This window comes from Nilaparvata lugens, chromosome 9 (assembly GCF_014356525.2).
Source record: "Nilaparvata lugens isolate BPH chromosome 9, ASM1435652v1, whole genome shotgun sequence".
Lineage (NCBI taxonomy): Eukaryota > Metazoa > Arthropoda > Insecta > Hemiptera > Delphacidae > Nilaparvata > Nilaparvata lugens.
Window position 1 is genome coordinate 39,481,968 of NC_052512.1, and position 25,005 is coordinate 39,506,972.

General features: G+C 34.1%; 1 protein-coding gene across 1 annotated transcript; it reads left to right on the forward strand.

Annotated features, from left to right (window-relative positions):
* The first annotated feature begins 623 nt into the window (after window positions 1-623).
* On the forward strand, window positions 624-20,099 carry LOC111055487. The gene is made up of 7 exons (XM_022342702.2): window positions 624-986; window positions 5,101-5,239; window positions 8,466-8,481; window positions 9,753-9,851; window positions 11,037-11,151; window positions 17,735-17,841; window positions 19,765-20,099. The coding sequence occupies exons 2-7, from the start codon at window positions 5,111-5,113 to the stop codon at window positions 19,842-19,844; spliced, it is 546 nt and encodes a 181-aa protein (XP_022198394.2). The 5' UTR covers window positions 624-986; window positions 5,101-5,110; the 3' UTR covers window positions 19,845-20,099.
* The last annotated feature ends 4,906 nt before the right edge of the window (window positions 20,100-25,005 follow it).

Consider the following 25,005-nt stretch of genomic DNA (forward strand, 5'->3'; position numbering starts at 1 on the left):
AACACTTTTGACACCATTTTTCACAAATTCCTAGATGTATGTATTGAAAGTTTTTTCAATATGGTTTAATAGCACGGCGTCTACAGCTTCAACCATGATAACTATGTTATTTATTGTACTGTTGAAATCAGTTCAAAATTCTTGTAACTGATATCGCCATGAAATTAGAAATTAAGAGTTGCCAACATTGTCCTCCTATAATAACCTGCACCAAAACTAGACCTACTATTATTCTTGAAAAAAAATCAATATTAAATTTATATTGGAATTCAATTCCATTTTTAAGCTGTTTGAAGCTTTGTAGATGGATATTCCATATTCGGGTTGAATGAGAATCTTCATTTGACCCTCCCCCCCCTCCCAAAGCCCAGTGACCGGAGCAAGTGCACCCCCCCTTGATTCACCACCCAGGGTCGATCACCCTGGACACTAGAATCAACTGATACAACCACCCTCTATTTCGATATTTTGTAAATGAAAAATTCGAATTTCCGATTATTGTACAAAATATTCTATTACTTTTTCAGAATATGAACATGGTTTTTTCTAGTTTTGTAGATCTGCGATACTAAATGCAAATTTTGCCCTAGAAAACATGACGCACTTTGCATTTGCTCCAAATAAGTCGACAAATTTAGCCTATTGACGCGATAAACTTATTTTTCTCAACTTCAAAGACAACCCAATCACTTGAAAGGCACGTTTCTCGATCATTTCGTGACACCAAATTCAGTTTGCCCAATTAAAAATTATTTTTGAAGCACTTGTGCACAACAAATTGCGTCACTGTTTGAAACAAACAAGTCGGGTTTTTCGTTTAAATAGGACGGGTCTTGAAGGCAGAAACCATCCCAAGTGCTACAGTCGAAGAGGTCACATCTAGTTGTCTTCATCCTGTGGTGCTGAGCAGAAGTTGAGACGTCCGTCTTCAGTCTGTCGTTTTGCTGCCTTCAGCCGCGTCACTGCAACATTATCACCGTCCTACTGTGAGTAGACATATTCCACATAATCTTTGTTCACTATTTCTTCACCTATCACTATCTCATTTCATTAATCATCTACATGTGTTTGTTGTTTGGTTTTGTGTTCATTTCTATTGAGTTGATGTGTATTTGTATGTATTTAATATATAATAGAATACTCACTCACTTACTACATGGTGCAGGGCCTCGGCCTCCTCTAGAATGCCTCTCCCCTCCTCCATGTCGGTAGCCCAACAACTATTTTCCGTGATAATAGGATAGTAGGCCCAATTTCAGGAATCTCCCCGTAATAGCAGTTCCACCCCATCGGATATGAATATTTCATCTTCCAACAACAGTTATATTCCACCCGGATTATTGATACGATTGAAATCCCTAGGTGTAGCTCCGTTTGCCACACTTAGAATTTTAGGTTTTTAGTTTCTCAAAAATAGCGATATTTCTGTTCATTCGTTAAGCACTATTGTATCCTGGTAGCCTCATTTTGATTTGAGAAACTTGATTTTACTAGGACCCCGTCTACAAGGTATTAAATTTACCTTCATAATTTGAAAAAATATCAAGAAATGTCATACGGAGCTCTTCGACTCTCTGTCTTTGATTCGATCTTGTCAATGATTTGATCTCATTTACCTGTATAATTATTTTACTTTATCAATTTTCAGTTTTTTTCTCAAATCTTCAATTATTAATTAATTTCCGTGATAATAGGATAGTAGACCCCATTTCAGGAATCTCCCCGTAATAACAGTTCCACCCCATCGGATATAAATATATATTTTATCTTACAACAGTTATATTTGAAATTTGTTAATTGAAATCCCTTGATGTCACTTGGCTAGAAACCTTCTGCCACAGGATCGAATCCTGTTTAGGCTATTCTATCAAATCTATCTGATTATGATTCTAAAAATGTTTTGACCATTATCAGCAGTAGATCTTCTGAACAAGGAGTAGATAAGTCCCTGCTTCCCAATTAATTTCTGCTCTACTGGGCGGAGGAAGATTCATATTGGCTCATATGAGAGAGTTCATACCATAGAGAAACGATAGCATAAGTAGATATCCTATGGTATAGGGCGTTTATGTCGCAACTTTTACTGTTATCTCAAGACGATAGTTCTCTCCTGTGAAGCTTTATGACGCTGGTAGTCTCTCATATTGTGCTGTTCATACACTCTTACCCGGTCAAAACAGTAAAAATCGACAGTAATCGGCTTGAGAAAACAGTAAAAGTTGCGACATAAACGCCCTATACCATAGGATATCCACTTATGCTATCGTTTCTCTATGGTATGAATTCTCAGTGTGCCAATGTGTGAAACCTCATATAAGAATCAATGGTTTTCTCCTCTTTCCAGCAGATTATAAAATTGTGCCAATGTGTGAAACCTCACATAAGAATCAATGGTTTTCTTCTCTTTTCAGCAGATTATAAAATTGTGCCAATGTGTGAAACCTCACATAAGAATCAATGGTTTTCTTCTCTTTTCAGCAGATTAGAAAATTGTGCCAATGTGTGAAACCTCACATAAGAATCAATGGTTTTCTTCTCTTTTCAGCAGATTAGAAAATCATTGTGAATCTGTGTCGAAGAGCTCAATTTTAATACCTACTTGTTTCCACACCTGTTGGAGTGAGTAGCTTTTTCTTTCTTCAAAGATTCTCTCTCTTTCTTCATCTTTTCCTGCTATTGAGAGTTTTCTCTTCCCAAACTTTTTTTAATCTTGCCCTTCTATCGACCTCCATTCTCAAAATTCTAATGGTCTGAGACTCTATAATTGTTTGAATTGGAACGAAATTCACAGCCACCTATTCATTTAAGCATTTTTGAGGAACCTTGTCTCGGTTGTTACCTTTATCAATCTGTGATGAAACTGAAGCTCTAATATCTAATTGTAGAATAATAATATTGCTGAATTATTTGTAGCACAAAAACTGATAATTAAAACTTTATTAAGCAAACCCAGGATCTATCCAACGGATATGGTTTTTAGTGATTTTGAGGTCATGACTATACGTCAATTATACATAAAAACCGTAATTGAGTACTTAATAAAATATAGATCCGATTTTCCTCTGCTAACAAATATGTAACCTATAACACTAATATTGAATGTATAGGGAGGCAGTTAATTTACATAGGTACTAAAATTATAAACCTCATTCGAAATCACTTTCTCATGGACAATAAGACCAGCGGAGAAATTAAACTGGATATAAAAAACTGGACATACAGTAATTTCTTCTTCCATTTAGATATATGACTCGAGATTTCTGCTCCAGCATTGTTTTTTTTTCAGTGGACTCGCTTACCTTTATTTTGAGTACCTATTCCTCTGTTTTCTTCCTTCCCCCCATTTCACCCTTACCTTTTTCCCTCATTACTTCTCTTCTCTTCTTTGCCTGCCTATTACATGGGAAACCATAGTTGGCTAGGTATCTTCCTCTCTTTTTTCTCTTCTCCAACACACCCCGTGGTTTTTTATATTTGTAACATTTTATTGTGTTTTATTTGTTTCATAATTCTTTTTAATTTTGTTTTGTCTTGTCTTGGGTGTTTTAATAAATTGAATTGAAATTGAAAATTGAAATAGTATGTGACTTGAGTCATTCACATTATATACCTATATAATATTTTTTTTACTCGTTATCAAAGGCTGTGCAAAAAGCTGAGAGAATCTTTTCACTTGTGATGTTTTTCAAAAAAAAATTTTTGAATAGGAATAAGAATCTTTATTAAGTATTGAACATTATACAGACATGAAATAGGCTACAACAGTATAAAAACAATACGTTAAAGTTCAAAATTCTTCAATATTTTTTGTAAAGTGTGAAGTTTTTAGCTCAAAAAATTCTAGTTTCATTCAAAATTTAGACTTTTTGAATAATTATTAATTGAATGAAAAAGACTAAGAAGTTGGCAAAAAAACTACTGATTTATCCACTGACTTAAATCAGTGGTTTTTTTGACAACTTCTTAGTCTTTTTCATTCAATATGAATAATTACCACAATATCAACTTCTCAACTACACAAAAAGTGAAAATAATTATTAAGTTGCTGTTGTAGATTTTTCGATTCTAGACTCTAATAGTATCTATTTGATGCAAAATTTGTTTTGATTTATCATTTAGTCAGCTGAAGAATCCATTGCATGCAATTACAACAGTTTTTCCATTCATCCATTCATAATATCAGCTGAGGCTATTTGAGAGCTATCACACAGACAGTCATTCATGCGCTGACATAAAAATGATTTCAGCTGGTTAATATACAACATAATTTACAACTTATACATCAACAAACTGATACGGGTTGAGATTTCAGTGTGCGGTTTTTGCCATTCATTTTTTCTGAAACTCTGTATTGAAATCATATGTATCACATGACTACCTCCTCATTCAAGAAAAAATATCGGGGCACCGAGCTTCGCTCGTTATTTTTATTTATTGAGAAACAGAACACAATTCTCTAAAATGATCGTGTTTATATTTCACAGGGGGCTATATGTCATCTTATGAATTCCGGGAATGCGATATTTTGATTTTTCACCTACTCACTCGCTCACTCACTTTTTTATCATCCACAGCTGTTTCATTCAAGGACTAGTAGTTCTGTGAACAGTAGACCCCACGCAGTAATCTCATCCACAAGAAATTAGACCACAAGATTGAAACTATAGACCTTATGGAAATACAGCAATAGACTAGCTTCTCCACACATCTGTGTCATCACTTGTCAGCTGATTTATTATTATATTATTCTATAGTCTGATTTTCACTCTAATATTGGCGTATGAAGGAGGCTCCTTTTTCCTTTTATATTATCCTTGAAATGCAAGATTTCCAATAACCTTGTATATACGTCGACGCGCAATTAAAAAAGGAACATACCTGTCAAATTTGATGGAAATCTATTAGCGCGTTTCGCCATGAATGCGAAACATTTAAACATTAAGAGAAATGCCAAACAGTCGACTTGAATCTTAGACCTCATTTCGCTCGGTCAATAAACAGAAGTTGCTCGTTTAATAGTATAGGACAAGTAATATTAATATTCTGATATTTTCCAATATTTGAATACGTATAAATAAGATCTTCTGTGTGCTTTTACAGCCCTGTCAAAATGTTGAGATTGCAGCTGGTTGTAGTGGGCGTGGCTCTAATCGCCTGTTGCTGTGCGAATCCTCCTACACCCACACCAAAATCTTTTCCCAAATTCAAACCTGAAGATACAACAGACTTCAAAACCGACGTGAGTGAATCACACCAACTATTTAAACAAGTTCCTTAGGACCCTGCAGACATGCGGGTTCACCTTATATTGTCAGCAAGTGATTATAGCCCAGTCAACGAAGTGTTATAGAGGGAAAAGTTTGGAAGACAATTTTTGACCCCGCAGTTCTGTTTGGGGTAGTGAGGAGGTAAACATATCAAAAGACCCCACCCCTACCCACTGTACTAAGGGAGTGGGGGTGGTTCAAAGGTACCATTTTTTGGTTTCTCGCATATAACTCGAAAACTATGCATTTTACTGACATAACTACTCTAAAAGAAATTGAAGCTTACATAATTTCCTATAATATTCATCGCACAAATTTCTCTATATCTCTTTCACTTTTCGAGATATCCGCTCTAAAAGATGTGACATTTTTGAAAAAAAAACACAACAGTCGTGGGGATGAGCGTGAACTTCTAAAAATTATACATCAAATTGAAGAGAATTTGATGCTCCATAAGCTCATGATCAGCATAGATTTTTTCCATCGATATTCAAAAAGTTATAAGAATAAAAATAGCAAAAAGTTGAGGGAAGATTTTTTTTCAAAAATGTCACATCTTTTAGAGCGGATATCTCGGAAAGTGAAAGAGATATAGAGGAAGTTGTCAGATGAATATTATAGAAAATTATGTGAGCTTTAATTTCTTATGGAATAGTCATGTCTGTAAAATGCATAGCTTTCGAGTTATATGCGAGAAACTAGAAAATTGTACCTTTGAACCAACCCCACGCCCTTGGAGCACTGGGTAGGGCTGAGGACTTTTGATGTGTTTACCTCCTCACTACCACAAACAGAACTGCGGGGTTAAAAATTTTCTTCCAAATTTTTCCCTCTATATCCTCTTTTGATCATTCATTGTCTGGACTATTAACATCAAATCAAATACAAACTCATTTATTGCCAAAAAGAAAACAAACAATAATTTACTTTACTGTATGAAGTATGTGTACTATACATACACATATATACACGAGCAAAAATAAAGATGAATTGTTCATAATACAATATTACACATACATACATATACACATATATACACGAGCAAAAATAAAGATGAATTGTTCATAATACAATATTACACATACATGCATATACACATATATACACGAGCAAAAATAAAGATGAATTGTTCATAATACAATATTACACATACATGCATATACACATATATACACGAGCAAAAATGAAGATGAATTGTTAATAATACAATATTACACATACATGCATATACACATATATACACGAGCAAAAATAAAGATGAATTGTTCATAATACAATATTACACATACATGCATATACATGAGAGCAGAAAAAAACAATGATAAAATTTCTAGGCATTACCAGCAAAAAGAAAAATCTTTGCCCGTTGGTGAGAGTTACTTGAAAAAAAATCCTTAAAGTAACTAGAAATTGAAACGAAAAGCTTTATAACAAAAGTAGCGACACAAAATATTCTTTAAAAATGTGGTCCAAAGTAGAATAATTCACTCCTATATTGATAATTTATAAAAGGTCAGAATTCAGAGAAATACCAAACTGAAAACTGAAACAGAAAAAAAAAAACAAATCACAGTGCTATGTTCAAAGTGAAGAAATATTCACCTTTAATCCACTCTGTTATGCTCTTCTTTGATATTTTATCATTTAAATCAAAAGGTAAAGCATTTATTAATTTGCTGCTTGTGTAAATCAATTGTCTTCTAATGAAAGTTAACTTTGTAGGATGAAGTTGGAATTTTTCTATAATATTTGGTCTGAAGTTGTAGACATGTTTATTTAATGTAGGAAATTTGCTTTTATTTCTAATAAGTATTTAAGTAAAGTTTTAACGTAGAGTTGTCTTACTGTGAATACATAAAATTCCTGGAAAATTTGATGAGTGGGGTATAATCTCGGTTTATTCAAAATCTTCGCTGATCTATTTGAGGTTAAATTACTTTTTATCATTATAATTTGTAATTTTCCAGTAGTGTATTTATTGTTATCAGTTGTTTATTTTATGTTGGAAGCCTCTCGCTAATGAAATGATCATGCATGATCATGCATGTGTATTCATGCAAGTAGGCTACACACATGCCTATCATGCATGATCTACCGTTAGAAGCCGTTAGCAGTGCCTATTAAGACTGTGTTAGATTAAAATCTTGGCCTGAACAGCTAGAGTGTCCACGTTACTGGCATATCTGATGTAATATTAATTTTTCATTCTTGTTGAAAATGACCAATTATTATATCCTACTCATCAACAATAGTTATTTGTGCAACTAGTGCGCAAAGTGACAGTTTGCTGCACCGAAAGAAACGTTTACGCCCGAGCCGTAGACGAGGGTGGAATGGTTTCTTGAGTGCAGCAGAGGAGCTTTGCGCACGTATTTCACAATAAATTTTTCCTACAGTTACCATTGAATATGAAAAGTGGTTGATTATGGGTAAAATGACGGCTGAAATCCATCAAATGTTTGTATAATTTTGTGTTATTAACAACTTTAATTTTTTTAAATTGATAATCCAATTGAAAATTAATAATCGATAATTTATTCAAATTAAAAATCAAATTTGAATAATTTTGAGTGAATCTCAATTTCTAAATAATTTTTCAACCAATCAATTTATGAATGGAAAAATATTATTTAAAATAATGAATAATTATTGATAATATTCAAAATGTATAATTTAATGAGTTCTCATTTTTATTTATTCGGAAATCAGAGAAAATATAGATAGAGCAAATTCGCATTCAAAATACACGCCAGCAATGTCAACAGCTGATTGGGATGGCTGCAAGATAATAAGCAAAGTAATACTTTGCGCACTAGAGCGGAAAAGTGTTTCTTTGCGGCCTGAAATTAGTGCATAAATGGTCACTTTCCAAGGTACCTGTAGGAAAAATATATTTTCCAATGGTTTAATAATAACTTTTTATAATTGATATCAGTTAAAAACGACATGGCAACGTTGTAGATGTAGAAAAGGATAGCACTATCCGCTTTGATTAAATACTGTCATTATAACGTGGACCTCACTATAGAATATCCTTTAACCTCGTATCTATAACCCTTGAACCTTATGATACATATCTATCATAAGTGAACATTTCCAAGCGATTGAGAAATTTACATCATTATTAACTTAATAATTGACTCTCAATTTATAAATATCAATAGATGTTTGTATTAATTAACTGTATTTTTATTTCAGATTCTAGCAGCAGAACGTGAGTTGAATTCTGTCTTTTTCTAGTATATTAATATATGATTAGTTAATGATATTGTAGGACCGTAGAGCAAGACCGATAGACAAATGATAGATGAAATTTAGTTTCATCTCCCATGAAATTACATGTATAGAAAAATTCAATCCAAAAAATCTGGTGTGGCGCACTCACACAACTTTTCTTGCCGTTATGAAAATTTATCACCTGACGCTAGTTTTCACGCGCATCTCAAGTCTACTATTCAAAGATCCAATCCAGCTGGTGACAGGACAATAACGCTGGAGACATACGAAGTCTGCAGTGAATGATTCAATACCACCCAAATAACCACTGTTTTGGACTCAGGGGACCTTGAAACGTATAGAAATTTAGAAATTGGGGTACCTTAATTTTTTTCGGAAACAATACTTTCCTTACCTATGGTAATAGTGCAAGGAAAGTAAAAAGTGTCATGTCAAGCCAAATAAAAATGATCATAGGAAAATGTGAACAAACATTGACGAACGTTATACCTTCTATTTTAATGATTTGAATATTGGGGGACCGAGCTTTGCTCTAGAGTGTAAAAGCATAGATAATTTGTAATGAAAGATTAAATTTATAGTTTATATTTATTTAATAATTTTCTCAGTCGTACAATTATTTTTACAGTTATATGAGGAGGCACAACAGGCTTATGCTCAAAACGGTCCATTTTCAAATTTATAATACAGTCTAAATCAAAATATAGGTTAAGCTACTATCACTCATCAAAATAACAATTTATTCATACTTCAAAAAACAAACACATCAATTGACACATCTATTGACAAACACATCAAAACTAATTTTGTATTGGAAATGTTGTTTATAATGAGGTACATTTTGTAATTATAGCAGTGGAGGAAGAAAAACAGTGTTGCCAATTCTCTGCCTTGTTCACAAGATAGCTGATACCGCTTTATAAGATTACAGTCGACTCTTGATAATATAAAAACATTCGATAATACAAAACTCTTGATTAAGAGTTGAAGCGACAGAGTAATTTTTCATTTCAAACAGGATCCCCTATGAAACCTACTGTCAAATTATAATTATTGTAAAAGACATATTCACCCGTTTCCATAATTCTCATCAATTCGGTGTAATTAAAAGTTGCGGGTTTCAAAGATTACAATACAGCAGTTTTTGAGCGAGTTATCCTACCCAGGGGGTCACTAGTTTATTCATTCTTGCCTATCATGATAATCTTATTAATTTGAAATTTTCAATTTGGATGTTTTTGTGCACAGTTGCGGCAAGAGCTGCAGCAGGAACTGACGGTTCCGTCAACAGGGCTCAATTCAAAACAGCCTGCATAGGGTTGTACGCACAAAGAACCAGTCCTCAATGTGAGTAGATATAGGTAATATTAGGTTTAATAGTATACCTAGTTGGTAGTATTGAAATATAAATTGATTAATACATTAAAAAATTCACACTACTAAATGAAAAACATCGGTGAAAACCGATGTTTTTCATTTGTAGACTTCCTTGTGAATGTGCTTTTTCTTTTTGTGTAGTTGAGAAGTTGATATTGTGGTAATTATTCATATTGAATGAAAAAGACTGAGAAATTGTCAAAAAACCACTGATTTATTAATAATTAGAAAGACCGGTTTCGGTTATTACACCATTGTCAATCTCTCATAAATTAAAACTAAATACAAGAGCAGCAGAATTTATACTGATAGGTGAGTACTGCTATTGGTCGAGGGCATGAACGCCTGCCATTGGCCTAGCTAGACAGTCTCCTCCCCCTCAACGGTGTGACAAAATGGCGGCTTAAGCAACAGAATCGCCATGATAATAAAATTTTACTTTTAGTACAAAATAAGAACCAAGAAAATAAGTATGAAAGATTACATATTTGTTTTATTATCTTTCACACTTATTTTCTTGGTTCTTATTTTGTACTAAAAGTAAAATTTTATTATCATGGCGATTCTGTTGCTTAAGCCGCCATTTTGTCACACCGTTGAGGGGGAGGAGACTGTCTAGCTAGGCCAATGGCAGGCGTTCATGCCCTCGACCAATAGCAGTAAATCGTGACGTCATCATCGGATAGAAAACTTTCAGATTGTGTCTATTTCAGAAGGATGTAGATTATTATTTATTAAAATGGTAAACGCTCCCGCTGGAATATACACATTCTGCTAAGGAAAACAATGTAAATAAACTCTACAGAAAAGTTTTCTATCCGATGCTGACGTCGCGATATGTCAGTATATGTTGGCTTCATCGACTTTCAGTATGAATATACAATGGGCCGACATACGTGTGTATGACGACATGTGTATACATGTGTTTATCATTCATAACCATGAATAGCGACCCTTACAATGCAAAATTTCAAATAAAAACTCCAACACAATGCTCAATTGAAAAAGAAACAATCCTGTCAAATTGCATAGACAACTGTTTCTGTGTTTGGCTGAAATTGTGTGACATTCAGTCTTATAGACAAAAGAAAATCATTTCGAGAAATAATTGTAGAACCCACCACTTTCAGTGAATAACAAATTGTTGGTTTTCAGTGACACCAACTGATCAAGAAATCGAAGCTCTTTTCAAGCTGTATGACAGAGATCATAACGACAAGATTGACATGAAAGAGGGAATAATGGGAGTGATGCAGCACCAGGAATTCTTGTGAGTCACATTATTTACTTGATCAAGGTTTCAGTTGATCAACTGTTTGAAAGGGTGTCAGTTGATCAACTGTTTGGAAGGGTGTCAGTTGATCAACTGTTTTGAAGGGTGTCAGTTGATCAACTGTTTGGAAGGGTTTCAGTTGATCAATTGTTTGAAAGGGTGTCAGTTGATCAACTGTTTGGAAGGGTGTCAGTTGATCAACTGTTTGGAAGGGTGTCAGTTGATCAACTGTTTGGAAGGGTGTCAGTTGATCAATTGTTTGGAAGGGTGTCAGTTTGTCGAAATTCCAATTCTCATTGCTTTCAGGAAGTTTAGTTGAAACAGCATCACTGCAGAGAACACCTATACATTGTGGTATAGATAAAACCATAGAGAAACAATAGCGTAAGTAGATATCCCATGGTATAGGGAATTTATGTCGCAACTTTTACTGTTATCTCAAGCCGATTACTGTCGATTATTGTAAAATTATACTGTTTTGTTGGGGTGAGAGTGTAAGAATGGCACAATTTGAGAGACTACCAGCGTCACACAGCTGCATGTGAAAGAACTACGTGAACTATCGGCTTGGGATAACAGTAAAAGTTGTGACATAAACGCCCTATACCATGGGATATCTACTTATGCTATCGTTTCTCTATGATAAAACCTAATATCGGGGACTGAGCTTTGCTCTGGAGTACAAAAGCATGAAAAATGTATTTCGAAAGAAGAAATTATAATTACATTCATACAGAAATATTCCATCCGATAACAGTAAATTGAGATTAATTCCCAGAGGAATGCAAAAATTTTCCTCACTAAGGCCCAGTTGTACAAAAGCCGGTTTAATTTTAATCCTGATTAACTTCACGTGAACCAAATCAGAGAGCACCATTTCAAAAAGATGGATCCACTGGAATTAATCTGGATTGAAAATAATCCGGCTTTTTTGCAACCGGCACTAGGTACCTGATTGAATGATTACATAAGTTCAACAGCTGAGTCATAATTTTGACACAGTCCCACACACATGAACTCGCTCACTCTCTTCCATCACCAACAAACGACTAAAGAAAGGGATAGATAGAAAGGGATAATTATCAGCTGTTTCCCCTAGGATGAATAATAATTATTCTTTTAATGTCCTTCAGCGAGTTTTTCCAGGGATGAGATCTAGTGCAATCGAATCTTTATATTATGAACCTACTATGTTCTGAATTTTGTGAGAATCGTTGGAGACGTTTTCGAGATCCGGTGAAATACAAACATATAAACATCTAAACATCTGAACATTTAAGCATACTAGTAGTTCTGTGAACAGTAGACCTCACGCAGTATTCACATCCACAAGTATCTAATCGAAACTCCATTCTCTATCATGGCTGATAGCCGACTCCTCCGGTGAAATACAAACATATGAACATCTAAACATACAAACAGAAGTTGCTCGTTTAATAGTATAGGATAGAACCTATACAGATGAAAACTGAGATTGTTTATTCTATGATAACTAGTGAGTAATTTGTATACCTAGGTTGGCACTAGGCTGAGTGACAAATTGAATGCTTTGCCATTTTTGAAAATTTAATCTAGCCAAATTAGACAAAATACTGGTACTGTACTTATCCTGTAACTTTGCCTACCTGCATGACTTTGAAAAGGCATATAGGCAAGGCATGGTTCGCGAGGTGATATTTATCTATTTATTTATTGGGTTAGCACAAACAATACAATGACCAGAAACGAAAATACAGGCTATTGCCCAAAACTTCTTCAATCTCCTAATTTAGTTTCAAATTGTCCAAATATTATGCAATATAGTTTGTGTAAAATAAGTTGAGACTTGGCCCTCCATCCCAAGAGATGACAAGGTTACCAAATCGTGTAAAATTGCAACTTTCTCAAATTTCCAATTCAACGTCAGAATTGGATGTAGAATATCATCCCTGATATCCTAGTAGTGCTAGAAAAGTTTCAGGGTTGAAGGATTAAAAGGAAATTCAACTTTTATGATAAAATTGGAAACATCGCGATAATTTGTTTTTCTTTTGAATATCACTTCCCTCAGAATCATGGGGCGTCGTAATGCGTACTAATTTTATATCAAATTAACGGGGAGAATTTGTCCTTTCCATTGGTGTCTGAATCATTTCTATCCGACTCATAGTTATTTTTCAATTAATGATTCGTCAATGTCAAGACATTTCGAGCAGAAAACATGAAATTTTCGACATGCTGGAAACTTTTTTGTTTCAAGAGATAAGTAGGTGGTGAAAGCGAGAAAGTTTCTCACAAATAATTGAAATAATTTTTCCAATTGCCAAAAGTAGTCGGAAGATCGTATTTTGGTCTCCAAGGAATTTTTAAGTTATGAGAGCGGCTGCATGGTATGCATTGTGTACCAAATTGTATGCTGAAGGCTGTCAATCTACAAGATATTTGACTGAATTATTTCAAACGTGAGCAGCTGATTGCCTCTAGAAAGGCTGTTGTAATGAAACACTTCTTGGATTATTCGAGGCGAGGTCATTTCCACTATTTTATAATCATATGGCTTGCAGTTGCTGAATTTTTCAATCGTTCTGTATTTTGTTTTTATTGATCCCAGCTACTGATAGCCTATGGTGGCACACCATTCAGCCGCTATCCTTGACTTTGAAACTCCTGAGAGGCCAAAGTACGTTCTTCCGAGCACGTTTGACAATATTGGAAAAAAAATTTAAATTATTTCTGAGAAACTTTCTCGCTTTCATCACCTACTTATCTTTTGAAACAAAAAAGTTTCTAGCATGTCGAAAATTTCATGTTTTCTGCTCGAAATTTCTCGGCATTGACGAACATAATCATTAATTAGAAATTAACTATAGGTCGTATAAAAATAATCCAGACACCAATAGAAAGGAGACATTCTTCCCCTTAATTTGATATAAAATTATTATGCATTACGACGCCCCATGTTTCTGAGAGAAGTGTTATTCAAAAGAATAACAAATTTCCAATTTTATCATAAGAGTTAAATTTCCTTTTAATCCTTCTCAGTACAATGTGAATAATAAACTTAACTCTAAGCACAATTTACAAATCCTTCAACTAAATGTTGAAGGCTTCACTAGAGCCAAATCTGGAGTAATCTGTAAAATATCCAAAGATTCTCTTTGACGTAATTGCACTCTAGGAAACTCATGTCACGCAAGAAAATCTGGTGTGGTGCACTCACACGACTTTCCCTGCCGTTATGAAAATTGATCACCTGACGCTAGTGTACTCGCGCATCACAAGTCTACTACTCAAAGATATGAGACAGCTGGTGATAGGTCAATAACGCTGGAAACACACGAGGTCTGCTATCTCTTCGTAGTGAATGATTTAATAGAACCAACAGTTGCCAACAGTTTGCAATTTAATAATCACATTTTCTCGGTTTTCAAGCTTATTATTGATTTTAGGTGGAAATGTTACTGGACATTAATTGCAGAGATTTTCATGATCAATCTTTTCAACTTGGAATTTTTTGTTGAAATTGTATCTAAAGCCTGATAATTGGGAATCTAAAATCAAACTTTGCATAGATGGGGTGGAGTTCCTGAAATTTTTACAGTTATGAGACTTTTGGCAGTTGATAGAGCTTATCAATGACTTTTCTAGGTATGAATTTGATCAAAATCGTTGGAGCCGTTTTTGAGAAAATCGCGAAAAACCCTGCTTTTGACAACATTTTCGACACTTTAGCCGCCATCTTGAATTGCATTTGATCGAAATTGTTCGTGTCGGATCCTTATATGGGAAGGACCTTAAGTCCCAAATTTCAAGTCATTCCGTTAATTGGTAGATGAGATATCGTGTACACAGACGCACATACACTCATACACACACACACACACACACACACACACACACACACACACACACACACACACACACACACACACACACACACACACACACACACACACACACACACACACATACACACACACCACACACACACACACACACACCACACACACACACACAACACACACACACACACACACCACACACACACACACCACACACACACACACACACACACACACACACACACACACCACACACACACACACACACACACACACATACACACACACACACACCACACACACACACACACACACACACACACACACACACACACATACACACATACAGACCAATACCCAAAAACCACTTTTTTGGACTCAGGGGACTTTGAAACGTATAGAAATTTAGAAATTAGGGTACCTTAATTTTTTTCGGAAAGCAATACTTTCCTTACCTATGGTATAGGGCAAGGAAAGTAAAAAATGTGTCTCAACTACTAATATCAAGTATATAATAAGTCCCTGCTTCCCAATTAATTTCTGCTCTACTGGGCGGAGGAAGATTCATATTGGCTCTTATCAGAGAGTTCATACCATAGAGAAACGATAACATAAGTAGATATCCCATGGTATAGGGCGTTTATGTCGCAACTTTTACTGTTATCCCAAGCCGATAGTCCACGTAGTTCGTTCCTATGCAGCTGTGTGACGCTGGTAGTCTCTCAAATTGTGCCGTTCATACACTATCACCCCAACAAAACAGTAAAAATTGACAATAATCGGCTTGAGATAACAGTAAAAGTTGCGACATAAATTCCCTATACCATGAGATATCTACTTACGCTATTGTTTCTCTATGACATCAGTCATTAGACGTCGCACCCTATTGAGAATGTACAAATAGGGAAGAGTGAAAATAGTAATAAATTATATGCTTCTGTAGATAATGCACATCTTTCAAGTAGAAAATAGGTACATTCTATATGTGGTGAAGACTGGAAATATTTTTTCGCCCCACTTGGATGTAATGAGCTGGTTTACGTGCGTCATATGGAGGCCGAAAGTGATTGTTTTCTGACCAGGCCGGTAAAATTTTTACGGCCCTAGGGCTGTAAAATAACCTTGAAGTCAGCTGATTCTGATTTGATGTGAACGTGTTTACAAAATAGTTTATGAAACGGAATCAGTTTATGCTTCTAGAATTGGATAAAGTTTTTGCAATAAGATACTATCATTTTATTTGGATGAATGAAATACAAATAATGAGATATTATAAACTATTCAAATTCAATTTTCAGAGTATAATAGAATCTAACCTCAAACCTCCTAGTACAGCATTTATCATGGAACATGGTGGATAAACGGAATCATTTTATGCTTTTAGAATTCAATAAAGTATTCTGTAATAATATACTATCATTTTATTTGGATGAATAAAATACAGATAAGATATATATTATAAACTATTCAAATAATTCTATTTTCAGAGTAGGATAGAACTTCTAACCTAAACTTCCATTGACATTCAGATTGGCCAAATTTCAAGTGTGCTAAAACAGCTGATCAAAAACTTTTCATTCTTTGTGTTTATCATTCAATAATCAAAACATTTATAATAATATCATCTTATTGTCATTTGGAAGAATAAAAAGTATAAACTCAACCTCTTACATATAATTGAACATAATCTTTTAGGTTATTTAGACAAATCAGAATAAAAAATAAAAATACTTGGACAATTTCTTGATATTCAGATTACCTCAGATTTGCTAGAGCTATGACCTTCCACTTTTGCTTTTGGAAGTGCTTATAATAGACAATTATTCTCATATATATATATTGTTTATTTTCCTGTGTGGCGAAAAATAACGTTCTCACCATGGGCAAAAATGTTTTTTCCGGCTCTCAATCTTTTCTAGTCCTCGGCCTACGGCCTCGGACTTGAAAACCGATTTCGAGCCAGAAAAGTCCCATTTTCGGCCCTAGGTGCGAAATATACTATTTCCTACAGATACCTTGAAAAATGACCATTTCTGCACTGATTGCAGGCCGCAAAGAATCACTTTTCCGCTCTAGTGCGCAAAGTATTACTTTGCATACTCCAGATTTGCAGCATGACAATGCAAAATAGTTAGTAGGTTATATAGAGCACCAGTGCAGGAAAATCAAAATTAAGTTGGTAACACTAACTGTGGTATAGTGAGGTCCACGTTATAATGGCAGTGGAGAACAGTGTTGCCTACTTATAATGTGCCTTGATTAATTATATTTCTACATTGTCAAAAACGTATTTGGCAAAATCAAAGTTCATCAAATACTGTCATTATAACGTGGACCTCACTACAGTCATTTCAATGCTTACAAAAGATAAACCCCCTTCAAGCAGTCACATAAATTTTAAATTGAATTACTAATCATTATAATTTAATTATTATTATTCAATTTTAAATAAATTAAGGTTTTTAATAATAAAATTACACAGGAAAACATTTGATGGATTTCAGGGAATTTCACCAATAATCACCCACTTTTCATATTCAATGGTAACTGTAGGAAAAATTTAATGTGAGATACGTGCGCAAAGTTCGTTTGCTGCACTCAAGAAACCATTATTCCACACTCGCCTACGGCTTGTGCGTAAACGTTTCTTTCGGTGCAGCAAACTGTCACTTCGCGCACTAGTTGCACAAATAACTATTAAAATAATTTTGTGGAGCATTATTTCAGTGAAATGTTTATTGGAAATTGTTTTTGCACAGTTACTATGACATGAACCTGGACGGTAAACTGGACGAAAACGAGTTGATGTACATGTATGATACCCGTGATCAGAATATGCAATACTCTGGATCCGCTGACTTCGTGGGTAAGTTCTTTTACCTGTACTATCCAATTTAAGACTATGGATGGGTATCGAAAGACAAAACATCGATGTTTTGAAAATCGATGTTTTTTTCCCCTGAACATCGATAAGTGAAAAACATCGAACAGTAAACATCGATGTTAAAACATCAATGTTAGATGTTGAAACATCGATGTTTCTAAACATCGATGTATCGATACCCATCCCTATTTAAGACTGTGCAAAGGCTAAAAATGAACTTTCACTGGAGATATTTCTCACAGTTATCGATTTATCAACAAGCTATCAAAATTAAACATTTTTTCCAATCATTACTTTTTGAGATATGAGCGCCTAAAGTTTAAATTTTTGGGATAGGACATTTCAAATTCGATTGATTGATTGAGTACTTTATTTATGTAAATTACAATATATACTGGCTTATACACTTATATACAATAGCTTACAATACAGCAAAATTATAGATGAATTTACATAATAGAGACTGAGAAAATAATTATTGAACTGTATATGATATGAAAAAGCAATATTTGTAATATAATAACTATAGATAATAATTATATTGTTATGCATGTACATAGATTGGCGGAGCTTTGGACATATCAATGTCCATTCTTCGGAAAGAATATTAAAAATATCCTCCCCACTAATGGAGAGAGTTTTATCGTTGAGAGATAAATTCATGAGATTTAGAGAATAAATTCTCCATGGTATTCTTGATTGGATAAAAGAATTTTTTTAAATATCGTATTTTGAGTGTTATTCAATTTGGTCATATTCAGTAAATTGAATAACTTTCTCAAAAATTGATATTTTCAGAAATTTTTTATTTTATTCAATCAACTTTACCATGAAGAATTTATCAACTAAATCTCATGAATTTATCTCTCATCGAATTTTAAATGTCCAGTCCCAAAAATTTTAACTACTAGTTCCATCTACTAGTTTGAGTTCACAAAATTTTCTTAATCTTCTTTATCTTCTTCGACTTTTTCTTCTTCTTCTTCTTCTTCTTCTTCTTCTTCTCCTTCTTCTTCTCCTTCTTCTACTTCTTCTTCTTCTTCTCCTTCTCCTTCTTCTACTTTTTCTTCTACTTTTTCTTCTACTTCTTCTTCTTCTTCTTCTTCTTCTTCTTCTTCTTCTTCTTCTCCTCCTCCTCCTCCCCTCCTCCTCCTTCTCCTCCTCCTCCTCCTCCTCCTCCTCCACCACCTCCTCCTCCTCCTCCTCCTCCTCCTTCTCCTCCTCCTCCTCCTCCTCCTCCTTCTTCTTCTTCTTCTTCTTCTCCTTCTACTACTTCTCCTTCTACTACTTCTTCTTCTACTACTACTTCTTCTTCTCCTTCTTCTGTTATTTTATTATACTGTTCAAGGAATATGGCTTGGCTTTGAATTGTAAAATAAATTCTTCCCACAGAATAATAATAATATTGAGATTCCAACTTGGAACTGAATTGTTGATTTTTAGATTGGGAACTTCAAACTCTTTTTGAGGTTAGCCTTTTGTCCCAATGTCTTATGAATCATAACAAGTTACAAGAATTGGAACAATTTTTAATAATAGAAAAAATGGATTATTGAACCATTTATTATTGAAGTTTCATTATTAAAAAATCTAAAACCTGAGTTAACATATTATCTGAAACAGAATATTGTTTTTAAAAAGCATAATGCATGATTCGGTTATGAGCAGATTGGAATATTTCAAATGTACCGCCATAAGACCCCACATAATGGCCGCTCCATAAGGAACCAAAGACCTTAAAGGGATAAGGTCTTCCTTTAAGGTGCATCTAAAGTGCATCTTTAAGGTCTTTGTAAGGAACACGAGTGTCATGACCTGTATTTATAGACCTTGGATTGAATAAAATGATTTTTTTTTTGAAAATATCAAATTTTGGACTAATAAATATTTTGTTCGATTTGACAGAGGTCTATCAGAGATTGCAGTCACATAACAAACTACCCAGCGGCTGGGAAAAATCCCTTGGAAAGGATATCCCTGCCTAATGGGCGAATGAGGATAAAAAGAAAAATCAACAATACAACTTTATCTGGAACTCATAATATATTTTATTTATGCACATCATAATAGGAAGGAGATATCAATGAATGTTTTTAGTTTCCAGTATTAGTATAATTAACACCATTATCAACATTATTATTATTATTTTGACTATTATTACTATTGTTCATTCAATTATTCATTTTATTTATTGTGTTTTGGGGTTTTGTGTTAATAAAGTGTGTGTCGAAGCATTGAAACTTATTCTATTATTTCCATGAACAACTTTCTGACTCCTACTGGTTTTATTTTATAAATTAATATACTAGCGTGAGGTCCATGTTATAATGGCAGTGGAGAAAGATAGGAGAAAAACGTTGCCAAGTCTCTATCTATATAATAATCTATATAATAATAATTATCATTTCCTTGATTACATAATCAATTTAATGTCAAATTAATCAAGGAATTTGATTCGAAAATTTGCTTTCATAACTAAGATCAGATTCTCATTTTTATACAAACCTGAAATGACGGCTGATTTAAAAAGCTGTGATACAACAATCTGAATTTCAAAACAACAGAAATTAAGTTATTTGGTGGGTATTCTATTCCAATTTCTTTTAAAAATTATATAAATCTCATTCGAGATAAGTAATTTCAATGGAAATAATTCTGAAATAACCTTTCAATATTATTTATACCGGTACAAGTAGGTCTAACCTATACATGTAGGCTAACTGAAGTCTAGGATGGTTAGTTATCAATGTCATTTCAGGTATTTCAATTTGTGTTCCTCATATGGTAATGTCTAAAAATTATTTAATTGTTCCTAGAATACATTTTAAATCAATTATACGACTTGTGTACTCAAGTATTTCGATGGAATGAAGAAAAGAATGGCGACTGATAATGAATTGTTTACTTTTGTACAGTCACTGTCAAAAGTAAAAATAGAATATTCTGGCAAACTGACAACCTTGCAAAGCTAGAGGGAGATAGCGCAATCTGTTTTGTTGTATGATAGGAAAGGACAGTATAGTACTAAAAATAAAATATTCTGGCAAACTGACAACCTTGCAAAGCTAGAGAGAGATAGCGCTATCTGTTTTGTTGTATGATAGGAAAGGACAGCAACAGTATTGTCAATCATACACTGTCATTATAGCATGATCCTCACTATAGCTGGCCTGGCGAACTTCGTACCGCCAAAAAGTCAATGTATCTCATGTCATACAATCAATATCTCCATTTACATCTCAATACGGACATTGCATTTTTTATTCAGAAACATATTCTTCTCAATCAATTGAACGAAACGAACGAAATTAACTTTATTTTACAAAAAAACAATACAAACAAAGAAAACTGAAAACAATAAGGGAACTCACTTATTGCATTAGCAAGTTGATGCTCAATGTAGCTATATATTTATTAATAAGTTAAGCTATATATTTATTATATAGTTTATTAATAAGAAAGTAACATTGCTGCTAGAATACGGTAATTATTATGTCTATTATAATTAATAATTACGGGTAATATTTGAGGGAAAATGATACCTGCATAGGTTTAAAACCTGTGCGCAGGTAGGAAATATTGGTAGTAATATCTATCAGTAAAGTGTTGAATTGAAAAAATAGGTTAAATCAATGTTTCAAGGATGAACTTAATTCGTTCTTGTTGATTGCCAATAGATGGTCCAGGAAATATGTGATATACGATGCGTCACACAGAATACCATAGATACTCTTCCCATCTTCCATTTTTGAATGAATATCAGCTAAGCAAAATAAAAAACAAATTGTAAATTATTTTGTCATTCTTCAGTAATATTAATGAATGCAATATTTACAACTCTGATGAGTAGAACAATTTTTTCCAACATTTTACATTTTGTCAATGATAGGGACTGATAATATCACCCAAGTTTTCTACAGAATGAAAAAGGCATTAATGAGCTTAATTTAATATTATTATTATCATATTATATTATTTTATATTATATTATCATATTATATTATTATATTAATATTATTATTAATATAATAATTTAATAATAACCATTAGCTACAGCTGATACCAATCAAATATAGTGAGGTCCACGTTATAATGGCAGTGTGTGATTTGCAATGCTGTTGCTATCCTTGTCTATCGTTCAACAAAGCAGATGGCGCTATCTCTTTCACACATTGCGATGTTGCCACATCGTTATCAACAATGCAGAAATTCAACTAATTGACAAAATATTTAATCTCAATCATGAAACTTTGTTATTACATCTTTAAAAATCTGGTGTGGCGCACTCACACAACTTTCCTTGCCGTTATGAAAATTGATCACCTGATGCTAGTGTTCCCGCGCATCTCAAACCTACTACTAAAAGATTTGTGTCAGCTGGTGACAGGGCAATAACGCTGGAGACACACGAGGTCTGCTATCTCTTCATAGTGAATGATTTAATAGAATCAACAGTTGCCAACAGTTTGCAATAATTGGATAATCACATTTTCTACAATTTCGAGCTTATTTTCAATTTTAGGTGAAAATTTTACTGAACATTAATTGTAGAGATTCTCATGTTCAATCTTTTCCACTAAAAATTTTTTGTTTAAATTGTATCTGAAGCCTGATGATCGAGAATCTGAAATCAAACTTTGCATAGATGGGGCTGAGCTCATGGAATTTCTACAAATATGGAACTTGTGGCAGTTGATAGAGCTAATCGATGACTTTTCCAGGTATAACTTTAATCGAAATCGTTGGAGCCGTTTTCAAGAAAATCGCGAAAAACCCTGTTATCGACAACATTTTCGCCATTTTAGCCGCCATCTTGAATCACATTTGATCGAAATTGTTCGTGTTGGATCCTCATACTGTAAAGACCTTACGTTCCAAATTTCAAGTCAGATGAGATATCGTGTACACAGACGCACATACACTCATACACAAACACACACATACAAACCAACACCCATAAATCATGATTTTGGACTCAGGAGACCTTGAAACGCATAGAAAACATGTAATTAGGGTACCTTAAATTGTTTTGGAAAGCAATACTTTCCTTACCTATGGTAAAAGGGCAAGGAAAGTAATGAAACGTATGAAAAACATGAAATTAGGGTACCTTAAATTTTTTTGAAAAGCAATACTTTCCTTACCAATGGTAAAAGGGCAAGGAAAGTAATGAAACGTATAGAAAACATGAAATTAGGGTACCTTAAATTTTTTTGGAAGTAGTGGTCTTTTGAGAGAGCTGCGTATCCAATAGAAATCGAGGGGTGTGGCCTCCCCCTCCACCCCCTGCCCCAGTCGGCCATTTTGGCCCCGCCCCCAGCCAATAGGAATCAAGGGGCGTGGCCAGTCCGCCATTTTGGCCCCGCCCCCATCCAATAGGAAGCGAGGGGGCGTGGCCAAAATGGCGGCCCTCCACCCCCCTTCCCTAGTGTCGGCTATTTTGTCCCCCACCGCCCCAACCAATAGGAAGAGGCAGGAAGTGCCCCCGACAGCCATCTTTGTTGTAGCAGGTGTCAAAAACATCTGCCCCAGTCATCCCCCACCAAAGTCCCCGCCCCCAACCAATAGGAAGAGGTTCCCCTACCCAGGAAGTGCCCCCGACGGCCATCTTTGTTGTAGCAGGTGTTCTGACATCTGTCCCAGTCACACCTACTTCTAAGTGGTGCCAATTAGCATATTAAAAATATCCCCACATTTAAAATCTTTAAAATCACAGATATCTAAACTCTCAAACTACACTACTACTACTAATCTATTTCCCAGTCATATTTTTTTCTTTTTTTTCCTGCATCACTTGGTCGCTTGGTATCACTGAACATTCTTTTCAAAAACAACTCTTGCACCTGATCAGAATTCAAATTATGTTGTACAGCTTCACTCATGTCAAAGATGTACCTCTTTTTTACATATTGTGCAATCAAATAGTATGAAAAGTTGAACAACTGTTCATTTAAATATTTCTGAAAATCTTCACCTTTCATAATCATCTGCATAATGTCATCTTTTAGCTTTTGGTGAGAAGCTAAATTTTTTTCATCAAGTTTCTTTTGCACCTCAGCAAACATAATATTGAATGTTGTTTCTAGATCAACTACTTTCAAATTATAATCTTGCCTGTTAATGAAGTTAAGTTTAGTTTGTGCAAGTAGATTGTCTTTTAATTCTTTCAATTTAGTTTCTAGCAAATCTGTATCAACATGTTTTAAACTATTGTTTTTACTTTGTTGTTCACATAATGTCTTCATTCGTCTGATTTCTGATCAAACAACGACCTACTAACATACTTTACCTCAATATCATCACTAATTGATTTAGACAATGTTATCAATTGTGAATCGAAATACTGTTTTTGTTGTGCTATCTCCTTCAATATATCAGACATTGAATGCAATTTACTTTCAAACACTTTTTTAGTAATTAAATCAGACTGTAGTTTTTTGAATATACTAGTTGATATTGCAAGTAATTTGCTGTCTAAATATTTCCTATCTACTAAATCAGATGATTCAGTTTGCAATTTAGTGAATATATTTGTTGATATTTCAAGCAATTTACTGTCCAAGTATTCTTTGTTAACTAGCGGTGATGATTGATCAGACTGTAGTTTTTGGATTATACTAGTTGAAACTTCCTTTAATTTACTATCCAAGTATTCTCTGTTAACTAGCGGTGACGACAATGGATCAGACTGTAGTTTAGTGAATATATTTGATGATATTTCAAGCAATTTACTGTCCAAGTATTCTCTGTTAACTAGCGGTGACAATGGATCAGACTGAAGTTTATTGAATATATTTGATGATAATTCAAGTAGTTTACTGTCTAAATATTCTCTACTTGCTGCCACTAATGACAATGTTGCTTCTGCTGCTGATGATTCACAACCACTGTTTAAAACTAATGGCGCTGTTGTATTAAACACATGATGTGTCCTACCAAATCGATCTATTGTACTACTCACAGCAGTGGCGCTACTGCCCGACATCTCTATCCTTGTCAAGTGTTAAACACATACTAATGACTAAAAGCAACATTGCCACCTAATATAATACCACTTTCTTTCAGTTCTCCAATAATAGAAGCTATTTCAACTGAATGTGATCTATTTCCCGCCTGCTGTGATGAAAGCAGAATATTTATTCTGTC